At 35.5% G+C, this 12,226-nt stretch overlaps 1 protein-coding gene across 2 annotated transcripts in view; it reads right to left on the minus strand.

Annotated features, from left to right (window-relative positions):
* Positions 1 to 5,809: 5,809 nt before the first annotated feature.
* The window catches only part of Slc30a5 (solute carrier family 30 member 5), a 40,428-nt gene continuing 34,011 nt past the window's right edge, over positions 5,810 to 12,226 (minus strand). Inside the window, exons 14-16 of one of the 2 annotated variants that reach the window (XM_027951626.2) lie at positions 10,467 to 10,693; positions 7,775 to 7,903; positions 5,810 to 6,663 (exon numbers count right to left, since the gene is read on the minus strand). In XM_027951626.2, coding sequence (XP_027807427.2) covers positions 6,493 to 6,663; positions 7,775 to 7,903; positions 10,467 to 10,693 — 527 coding nt within the window. In that variant the 3' untranslated portion in view covers positions 5,810 to 6,492. Of the gene's footprint in view, positions 6,664 to 7,774; positions 7,904 to 10,290; positions 10,346 to 10,466; positions 10,694 to 12,226 lie in introns of those variants that run through there. The other variant, XM_027951628.3, reaches the window with a different exon arrangement.

Genomic DNA, 12,226 nt, shown 5'->3' on the forward strand with positions numbered 1-12,226 from the left:
CCTGGGGCTTTCCAGAGTCAAGGGGTCCTGTACTTCTGGTATTGGCGTAGGGTTATGGTAACATGGAGTAGGTCACTAATGGGGGTGGGGGTGGGAGTTCGGGTAAAAGGAAGTACAGGAAACTGAAACTTAATCTCATAAGATGGCGGTTAACATATAAAATGACTGCTCAGTTGTTAAATCAAGACCCTATAGTTTTTATCTTGGAAAAGCAAATTCACAAATAAAAGGCAATGAGTACGTTACCTAGTTCCAGTCATTGTTCTCTCTACTGGGCTTCAGCAAAAAACCTGCCAACTGTCCCTTATATCCTACTCACTCTCCTCCTCTGATCCTTTTGAAACACATTGGTTCATGACAATCTCTTTACTCAGGGAGGTACATCTACAGGCTCCCAAGTCCTCAAAGTGTCATCTGCCTAATCTTGCTGCATCACTGTCCTTCCTGCTCTACATGCGTGCGCACACACACACACACACATACACATATATTTTTTCTTCCTGTGGTGCTGGGGATTAAATCCAAGGCCTTGCATGTGCTAGGCAAGTGATCCATCACCTAAGCTACACGCCCCCAAGCCTGTTTTGTTTTGAAATCATGCGAAGTACTTCCTTCCTCAAAAGCCCTTGCATTTGATGTACTCTCAGTCTAGAATAGTTGATATTGTGGCCTTTCTTCCATCAGGTCCTAAAGCCTTCTTCCACAGAGAACCTCTTTAATCATTCTTTAGCACATTCTCTGGCACTTTGGCCTGAACTCTGCTTTTGTTGAATGTCAACTCTGAATCCATAATGCCTGGTTTGAAGAGCTGGCTTTCCCATTTACTAGGTATATAATTTTGGGCAAGTTAATTAAACATTCTTTGCCTTAGTTTCCTCATCAGTAAAATGAAGATAATAATTATATATGTATTTATTGCTTAAAACGGTGTTCATCTGACACATGGGAAGGGTTCCATAGCTAATGCTTTTCTTCATAGCACTTAGCACACCTGACATTTTGTTATATATTACGCTGTCTTCACTAGAAAGTATACTTCCTCAGGGCCGGACTGTTAATTATTGATGACTTTATCCCTAGCAACTACAGCAGTGTAGTCAGTGCTTTGCCACTGAGTTACCTCCCCAACAAACCCCCCTCCCCATTTTTTTTGGGTACTGTAGATTGAATCAGGGACACTGAACTACATCCCCAGCCCTTTTTATTTAATTTTTTAAAAATTTTTACCTTTATTTATTTATATGTGGTGCTAAGGATTGAACCTAGTGCCTCACATGTTCCAGGCAAGCAATCTACCACTGAGCCATAGCCACAGCTCTTTATTTTTACATTTTGAGACCAGGTCTTGCTAAGTTGTCTAGGATGGCATCAAACTTGCAGTCCTGCCTCACCTGCCTCAGCCTCCTGAGTAACTGAGATTATAGACTTGTTTCATAGCAAACCAGCACATTTTCTTTTCTTTCTTTCTTTTTTTTTTTTTGGTACCAGGGATTGAACTCGGGGGCACTCAACCACTGAACCACATCCCCAGCCCTATTTTGTATTTTATTAGAGACAGGGTGTCACTGAGTTGCAAAGCACTTTGCCATTGCTGAGGCTGGCTTTGAACTTGCAATCCTCCTGTCTTAGCCTCCCAAACCGCTGCGATTACAGGCATGCACCTCTGCACCTGGCTAGCACATTTTCTTAAAAAGGCTTTCCATAACTATGTGAATGTTAATATTAAAAAATTTAGGTACTGTCCCAAAGTTGCAGGGGGAACCTCCTTAGGCTTTAAATTCAAATGAAAAATAGCCATAAAATGGAACAATATATATCTGAAAAAAACCTAGTCAACCACACTGCACTATCAAGCTTGATCAGTTCAAGCATACTTAATATATGGTAACACTAGAGCAATAGGAGGAAAAAATGCATATGATCATGTAAAATGCTAATGTAGTGCTTAGCACAAAGTAATTGTGAAATAATGAAAAATTGAAAAAAACCCCAAGGCCCCCCCCAAAAAACAATAACTTGAGAAAGAAAATGAACAATGTAGAAATTAAAATTTCAAAGATTTGACAGTTGTGTACGGCTGTGTAATCACTGTCCTGACCAAGATGTAGAATGATCTCAACACTCCCCAAATATTCCCTTTTCCTCCTTTCCAATAAATTCTGTACACCCTCAAGACCACATGTGCTGTGATACATCCTCCCCTAAGATGTCCAGGCCCTAAAGCCTGGAACCTATGAATATATTACCTTTTCATGGCAAAAGGGTCTTACAACACTTTGAGACGGGGAGCATACCCTAAATGTGTGTGGGCCTCGTGTAATCACACTAAGTCCTTAAAAGTAGAAAAAGAAGGTAGAAAAACCAGAGAGATGCAACAGTAGGGAAAGGGGCAGAGAAATTTGACACATGACAAGTGACTTGCTGCTGGCTTTGAAGATAGAGGAAGGAGTCCACAAACCCAAGAAAACAGGTGACCTCTAGAAGGTGTGAACAGCAGCAAAGAAACAGGGACCTCAGTCTATATACAGAAAGACTAACTTCAGTCAACAACCTGAATGATCAGGGAAACAGATTCTTTCCTGGAGCCTCCAGAGGAAACACGGACCTGCTGACACCTCCATTTTAGCCCTGTGAAACCTATACTGGACTTGTGACCTACAGAAGCCAGTAAGGTTGCAATAATTTGTAATTATAACAGCAATAGAAAACTTATAATACAGACCACTTCCCATGCTCTATCACTATAGTCTTTATTTATTTATTTTTTTGGTGCTGGGAATTAAACCTAGGGCCTCATGCTTGCTAAGCAAGCACTCTACCACTGTGCTACACTTCAAACCCTAGATTAGTCTTATATATGTTCTTGGACTTAATCATATAAAGGAATCAGTGTGAACTCTTATGTCTGGCTTCTTTCAGTTAACATGTTTTTGAGATTCATCTCTGTGGTATGTAACAGTCATTTTATTTTAATTATTTTTTGCAGTGCTCTTTATAGCTGAGTAGTATTCCAAACACATATTATGAATATGTACATTTTATCTAAATATAAAGCAAAAACAGAATCCTTTGTTGAGAAGTGTCTAATTATGTAGCTTCATTATTTTTCTATTGAAACTAGAAAAGGTTAATGTTATTATGTTAAAGAAACAACAACAAAATTTTTTTTTTTTGGTACCAGGGGATTGAACCCAGGGATATTAACCATTTAGCCACATCCCTAGCTGTTTTTATTTTTTGAGACAAGGTCTCACTAAGTTGGTTAAGGCCTCATTGCTGAGGCTGTTCTCAAACTCCCAATCCTCCTGCCTAAGGCTCATGAGTCGCTGGGTAACAGGTGTGCGCCACTAGGCCCAGCGATGGGAACAACAAATTTATACTATAAAAGATGCAAAGGGTGGGGGTATAGCACTTGCCTTACATGTGTGAGGCACTGGGTTCGATTCTTAGCACCACATAAAAAAAAAAAAAAAAAAAAAAAAAACCTAAAAATATTAAAAACAAAATAAAATAAAAGATGCAAGGTCTATTTTAAGGGGAAATCATATGCTCCTAAGTTCGTAATAACAGAAATAATGGTTGAGAGAATGATAAACAATCACCGCCTTTCTCTGAGCAAATGAACTATCAAATAGGCTTCTGTCTTGGATATTATTTTAAACTTATCTGTACACTTAATATCTAATAAATCTCTTAGAATGCTGATTATTTAAAAAAGAGAAATTAATGAAAGCTGCCTTTGAAGTTAAAGTTAAAATAATGATTCCTCAAATTATTTAGCCCTTTGCAACTTTTTATTTTCACATATCCTTTTGTTCCCAAACCCTGGTGAAGCAGATTTGAGCACACTGTATTGCCTTTAAGAATGAGGGGAAAAAATATAAAAAAAGAGGCTGATTTGCCTAAAGTCACATAATGTGTTTCCATGAAATGGAACTAGCAACCTGATTCTTTCAAAACCTAGTTGCTCTAATTTCCAGCTATACCCCTTAACTGTCAGCCTACTTCTCTTCCACCCTGATAGTTCTCAATCAATCATATTAATTTATTTTTGCTGTTATATGCCTTCTAAGGGAAATGAAAAATTTAACATTGGTGTAATATTTATTGTACCCTCCTAACTGCTTAAATTTTTTTATTTTTATTTTATTATTTTTTAAAAATATTTATTTCTTTTTAGTTGTACACAATACCTTTGTTTTTCTTTCTTTATTTTATGTGGTGCTGAGGCTTGAATCCAGGGCCTTGCACATGCTAGGCGAGCGCTCTACCGCTGAGCTACAACCCCAGCCCCTTTTTTTAAATTTTTTTTAGTTGTAGTTGGATACTTGGCTTTATTTTATTTATTTTTATGTAGTGCTGAGGATTGAACCCAGGGCCTCGCACATGCTAGGTGAGCACTCTACCGCTTAGCCATGACCCCAGCCTCCTTTATTTTTTAATATTTATTTTTTAGTTGTAGTTGGACACAATACTTTTATTTTATTTATTTATTTTTATGTGGTGCTGAGGATTGAACCCAGGGCCTCACGAGTGCTAGGCAAGCGCTCCACTGCTGAGCCACAACCCCAGCCCATTATTTACTTATTTTTTTAAAGGACAAGACAATCAGTTCTTCCTTAGACTTTCTTTTTATTTTTAAAATATTTTCTTAGTTGTTGATGGACTTTATTGTCTTTTTATTTATTTTTATGTGGTGCTGAGGATTGAACCCAGTGCCTCATGCATGGTAAGCAAGCACGCTACCACTGAGCCACAACCCTAGCCCTTAAATTTTTTTATTTTAAAAAATCTTAAAGTATAAAAATTGCATTAAAACATCAATGTGCAATTATTTTCCCACCACTCAAAAATTTTAATATGAACTGAAGATTCTGGACCAAAAAAACGTGCAAAGAGAAGACATGGAATATAAAAATAACTTACAGCAAATTTCTAAAATTCCTCACATATTAAAACTGGTAAGACAAAAATATCATTTACAATACATGTTTGCCATTATAATAGATAAGAAAATAGTACCCATATTAAATTTATGCTACTTTTCAAAATTCCTAGCATAAGAATGAAACTATTCAGATGCTTATAGATAGATATTCAAAAGTTTCTTTTGGATAACATTCTTTGGTATTCATAAAACAGCATATATTATATATTTATTATAAAGTCTTTTTGGATGATATATCCATTTAAAATTCGAAATGAAAATATAATTAGATATCATTATTCAAAGTAATTATATGTCAGTTTGATTTCATGCTGTCTAAATGTTTACGGACAAATTTTACTTATTAAACCCCGACATAACTATTTTTTGTTTATTTCTTTTTCTTTTTGGTACCAGGGATTGAACTCAGGGGCACTTGACAACTGAGCCACATTCCCAGTCCTATTTCTGTATTTTATTTAGAGACAGGGTCTCATTGAGTTGCAAAGCACTTTGCTGAGTTGCTGAGGCTGGCTTTGGACTTGCAACCCTCCTATCTCAGCCTCCTGAGCCCCTGGGATTACAGGGGCTAAGCTAATGTGTGTCACTGCGCTCGGCTTGATTATTTCTTACTTAGCTACATTTTCCAAAAATTAGAAAAAAGTTATATCCATAGGCAGAGAATTCAACTCTGAGTTGGTAATCATTTTCTTAATTGGCTGTTCTACAACATATGGAGGCAAATGAGAAGTTGAAAAGCCTAGGATTGCTTGGATACCAGTGTGATAAACAGCTTGGAATGCCAAATGCATAATAAGAAATGGAATATTCTACTCTGGAGAAAGATGACAAGTAAATGAATAACATGGACACAACTTAGTATAAGTTTTTTACCCTAATAAATTAATTATTCATTTGCAAATATTACCAAAAGTAAAAAAATTTATTTTACAGAGTGGTTGGTTTTGTAATACATCAAAAACGGTAAAGTTATCCTTCCCTATTCTCACTGCTTATCTCAAATCAGTGGCTGAAGTTTCTTCTAAATAATTTAGTTTACATTTAAAGTGGCAATACAGATTTTACTTTTAAGTTATAATTAGAAACCAGTTTTATATACAGAAAATCCATAAATATAGAATTTTTATTCCTATTTTATCCTCAGGCTATGCAAAAATTGACTAAAAACTTTTCATTTGGGTCTTTGTAATAAACATGTAAATACATATTTACAATGGAGATGCTTTCTGATAGAAAGTAAACATACAGAAGTAATTTTGGTCTTCACTAGAATCCATCATTATGTGTCCATTTTTGAAGATGATGCAGTACATCATGTTCCCTCAAAATTTAAATTGCTCTTATAATTCAAATATGGTAATTATTTTTCTTATACCATTATGCTTCATTCTGTATTTAAATATTCTTTAAGAAAGATTCCTTGATCCAACAGTAGGGAGCTTTAAAAGTTTTTGTACAATTATGTGCAATTTTTGTCCTTCTGGCAATATTATAAACAGCGTCATTTAATCATTGTCATTTCCCAGGGATAATTCCTGATTATCTTACATGATATAAGTACCATCTTTGCAGTATTTCAGGGACTCCATTTGTTTTGTCATAGCCAGAACATCATGAAATCCAGTACTTAGGCCAGACATGTGTTGAAAGTATGCCTCTTTTTCCACTTGAATTGTTAAATTGTTTACTCCAGCATCTTTAAGTATTCCTGTAACCTGTTACAAAAATCCAGACATTTAAAAGCATTTAAAGTATTTAATCTTTACATAAAGCATTACATCTTTACATCTTACATAATTAATATATTTTTTACAGTTATAGATAGTCTAAGATTAAACCCTCAGAGAAATGTTTATTATCTAGTTAAAATGTTAGATAGATCTGTGGGGCTGTGGCTGTGGCTCAGTGGTGGAGTGCTTGCCTCACATGTGCCAGGCACTAGGTTTTTATTCTCAGCACCGCATAAAAATAAAAATAAACAAAGGTATTGTGTCAATCTATAACTAAAAATAAAATAAAAAAGTTAGATATATCTGTAAGAAGGTCATTAAATTACTGACCTGACATTTAAAGTAGAAAATAAAAACAGCTAAGGTTTCCATATGTTGCATCTACCATAGGGCCACAGGAATTTCTTTTTTTTTTTTTTGGTGGTACTGAGGATTAAACCTAGGGCCTTAACACATGAACAGGCAAGTGCTCTACCACCGAACCACATCTCCAGCCCTTGGGACTGTTTTGATCCTGCCGCAGTCTGGCTGGGCACAAATAACAGAGCCGCCACAAAGCCTTGTAGGTTCAAACAGCAACTCTTTATTCCCAAACTCTCACCAGCACTCTACACACACTTCCCGGGAACACACTCCCTCCACCAGCTCTGCGCGCCAATTCTCAAGGAACCCCCCCCCCCCCCCACTGCCAATCTGGTTATTATTAATTTAGGGCATATTTACAATAATTTATTTCTTGATAACCTACTGGGAACCAAGATGGATCATAAATGAAATTTTTTTGGTGATACTAGGGATTGAACCTAGGGCTTTGTACATGGTAGGCAAGCACTCTATCACTAAGCTATAGTGGTAGTCCTTTTTTTCCACTGTTTTATTTTGAGACAAGTTCTTGCTAAATTGCCCAGTCTGGCCTTCAACTTGCAGTCTTCCTGCTTCATCCTCCTGAGTAGTTGGGACTACAGGCATGCACTACCATGCCTGGCTAAGATTAATATTTTTGAAGAGTAAATAACTACTGAGCCATATAAGAGGTGTGCAATTTTATGTATAAATCATCTCAACTGAAATTACTAAAAGAAAAGAATATTATTACCTGCTGTACTATTCTTTGTTCCATCACATCAGACGTCACCTGTATATGAATTGTTCCCGCCACAATGCTGGCAGAATGACGCCAAAAATGAGGGTCTCGGTATGATATTAATCCTTCAATTTTCTGTATCTGTCAAATCAAAGGAGAGGTGATATAAATGGTCTCAAAGACTAATTTATTTATTTATTTATATTTAATTTTTTAGTACCAAGGATTGAACCAGGAATGTTTAAACACCAAGCCACATTCCCAGCCATTTTTTTCTATTTTATTAAAGACAAGGGCTTGCTGAGTTGCTTAAGGCCTTGTTAAGTTGCTGAGGCTGGCTTTCAACTCACAATCTTCCTGCCTCAGCCTCTGGAGTTGCTGGGATTACAGGTATGTTCCACCACACCCAGCTAAGGCTAATTTATTTAAAATGGTATGTTCTCTGCTAGAAATCAAACACAGATTCCTTGGTCTAGAATCATTATGCTGATTAAAAAAAAAAAAAAAAGAAGAAGAAGAAGAAGAAAAAGAAGAAAATGGTATTAAGGATAGGCCAGAAGTAGTAAGGTGCAGAAGGATAGCTAGCTTGAAGTAAAGGTATCTTTATATAACATGTACTTTGCCTATTCTAAACATTATCTGAATATGTTCAATGAAATACATGGTTCAGTTACACTGATACATACATATACACATTATTTGTCATACAGAGCTAACATATTCAAAAGTTTCTTCAATGTTCAACAATAGAGGATTGGTTATATAAATGGTACACAGTCATTAAAAATGTATTAGAGGGCTGGGGTTGTGGCTTGGTGGTAGAGCACTTGTCTAGCATGGGTAAGGCACTGGTTTAGATCCTCACCACCACATTAAAAAATAAATAAATAAAACATAAAGTTATGTGTCTAGTTTTCAAAGCCCTGAATTTGATAACCAGCACAAACACACAACAAAATAAAATCACAAAATCAACTTTTTTCTTTTTTAGTATTTACTTTTTTGGTTGTACACAATAACTTTATTTTAATATTTATTTTATGTGGTGCTGAGGATCGAACCCAGGGCCTTGCACATGTTAGGCAAGAGCTCTACCGCTGAGCCACAACCCCAGCCCTCAACTTTTCCTTTTTTAAAGATATTAATTGGCTTTTATGTTAGTCTCTAGTAAAGAAACTCATTCCATAACATACTTTATGGACAACACTATGTTCCACAATTGCAATGCCAACCCCAATTTCTTTAATTTGATATGGCAAACCACAAAGTGAATAAACATTGTTGTACTTGTTTTTACTAGGAATTGTTTATATCCCCAGTCTATTTTTCTATAAAACTGTTTTTTTTCTTGATTTAAAAGGAATATGAATAGTAAGTCTTTGTATTTTTATATGTTCTTCAAACATTTCCTCTTGATCTGCCATTTGTATTTCATGTTCATTAATGGACTCTTTCTCTAACAAGCAATTTTCAATTTGTTAAATGTGTAGATCCCTGCCTTACTTTTTAGCTTCTGGTTTCACTTTAAGGTTATAAAAGCTTTTCGGGGGGTGGGGGTGGGGGCTGAGGTTGTGGCTCAGCAGTAGAATGCTCGCCTCGCATGTGCGAGACCCTGAGTTCGATCCTCAACACCACGTAAAAATAAATAAGTGAAATAAAGGTATTGTGTCCAACTACAACTAAAAAATAAATATTAAGAAAAAAGCCTTTTCCTTCCTTTGGGACTATAAAAATATACTTTTTGGGCTTGGCTTGGGATGTAGCTCAGTGGTAGAGTGCTTACCTAGTGAGCTTTAGGCCTTGGGTTTAACCCCTGGTATCACACACACACACAAAAAAGCAGCTTCTATTTTATTTCAGAAATTTTATAATTTTTTGTCATTTATACATTTAATCTGTTGGAAATATATTTTTATATGGTATGGAATGGAGCTATAATTTTCTTTTCTACGAAGTAGAAATGTAATTAATTCAAAGCGATCAATTCCTTCTCCTCACAGATCTGAAATGACATCTTTGGTGTACATTGAATTTCGTAAGTTTCTAGACAAACTATTAATTAATTAATTAATTTTAAAGAGAGAGAGAGAGACAGAGGAGAGAGAGAATTTTTAAATATTTATTTTTCAGTTTTCGGTGGACACAACATCTTTATTTTATTTTTATGTGGTGCTGAGGATCAAAACCAGCGCCCCGCGCATGCCAGGTGAGTGCGTTACGGCTTGAGCCACATCCCCAGCCCAGACAAATGATTATTTTTAAAAATAATTTATTTGCTTTCTTCTTGTTAAGGACAAAACTGTTAGTTTTATATGTTAATGTATAACTTTATAATAATAAAACAGGAACCTATGAAACTAATTAGTTAATTCTATAAATTATGTATGGTTCTTTATACTCAAAAACTAACTCTTCCAAATTTCAAAATAATAATGGATTGTCTAGTCCCACAAATAAAAAGCAAAACAAAATCCCAATGTGAGGCAACTGAATTGAGTTTTAAACAACAACAACAAAAAAATAAATACCTTTATAATATAGTATCCCCATCCAAGAACATGTCTCTGTCTCTTTATTTGGTTCCTGTTTTATATCCATTAAGTAAAAAAAAAAAATTTATTTGCACATTTCTTGTCAGTCAACTTACTCATTTTTAAATGCTACTTTAAAAGAAAAACAACAGTAAAGAAATTACATACAGTACCTTTTCTAAGGCAATATGTAATTCTTTTTCACATTCTGGTGGTAGTCTCAGAAGGAGAACTTGACAGGCATCTTTAATCAGTGGGACAACACTGAGAAATATTAATACAGCAATAAAAAGAGAACAGAGGGGATCGGCAATGAACCATCCAAACTGTTCTATAAGAATTGTGGATACAATCACACCAATACTGCCAAGAGTATCTGCCAAAACATGTAGAAATACACCTACAAAGAAAATATATAAAAATATTATAAATAAAAGTATCTAATTTAGCTTTTTTAATCCATCTTACCGATATTGCTGGGTACCTACTAGGCATCACCACTTTGCTAGTGGTACTTCAAAAGGACATGGTTAGGGCTGGGGTTGTGGCTCAGTGGTAGAGTGCTTGCTTCACATGTGTGGGGAACTGGGTTTGATCCTCAGCACCACATAAATAAATAAAATAAAGGTATTATGTTCACCTACAACTAAAAATTAAAAAAAAAAAAAGGACAAGGTTACTGTCCTCAGGGAATTTAACGTACTGTAAAAAGGTAAGGACAGGGCTGGGACTGTGGCTCAGTGGTAGCACACTTGCCTGGCATGTGTGAGGCACTGGGTTTGATTCTCAGCACCACATATAAATAAATAAAACAAAGATCTACCAACAACTAAGAAAAAAAATTAGAAAAAAAAAAAAAAGGTAAAGGCTACTAGGACACAGTGTGGTTAAGATTTAATAAGTTGATGTACTTTTTTGGGGAAGGCTTCCTAAAAAATCATGCTTGAGCCAAGTTTTGACATCACCCAAGTTATTTATATTAAGCAATTAGTACAAAGAATAACACAGTGGGAGATTAATATATCCACCATACTTTTTTTTTTTTTTTGGTACTGGGAATTGAATCCAGGGGCACTCAACCACTGAGCCACATCCCCAGCCCTATTTTGTATTTTATTTAGAGGCAGGTTCTCACTGAGTTGCTTAGCACCTTGCTATTGCTGAGGCTGGCTTTGAACTTGTGATCCTCCTCAGTCTTCTGAGCTGTTGGGATTATAGGCGTGTGCCACCATTCCCAGCTTCCCCATACTTTTTTTTTTAATAGCACAATAAAACATTTCCTATTTTTTTGCAGTGAAAGTTCATAATAGCACATTTAGTGTTTCCCTTGCAATCAATATTTATTCAACAGTCACTATGAAAAGGACTCTATAGTTATAATAATTTAAAAGTAGGCATCATGAACAAATACATATGTATATATATTTGTTGGTGTTAGGAATCAAACCCAGGACCTCGTACATGCTAGATAAGTGCTCCACCACTGAGCTACACTCCCAGGCCCTTGATTTTCACTTTCTAAAAAATCTATTTATTGTGGTAAGAACAGTTAACATAATAACTACCCTCAACCAAATTTTAATGGCATAATACATCACTGTTGCCTAGAGGTATGTTATACAAATAATCTCATAAATGTATACATCTTATTAACTGAAACTTTATGCCTGTTAACTAGCAACTTTATTTCTCTTCCTAATCACCACTGTTCTATGAATTTCATCACATGTAAGTAGAATCACACAGGAACAGTTTTTCTGTGATAGGCTTATTTCACTTAGCATAGTATCCTCAAGACATGTTGCTGTATATTACAGAATTTCCTTACTTTTTAAAAAAGAATTTCTTTTACACAGTACCTTTATTCTGTTTGTTTGTTTATTTATTTATGTGGTGCTGAGGTTTGAACCCAATGCCTTACACATGCTAGGTG

The sequence above is a fragment of the Marmota flaviventris genome, chromosome 5 (assembly GCF_047511675.1).
Source record: "Marmota flaviventris isolate mMarFla1 chromosome 5, mMarFla1.hap1, whole genome shotgun sequence".
NCBI classification, from domain to species: domain Eukaryota; kingdom Metazoa; phylum Chordata; class Mammalia; order Rodentia; family Sciuridae; genus Marmota; species Marmota flaviventris.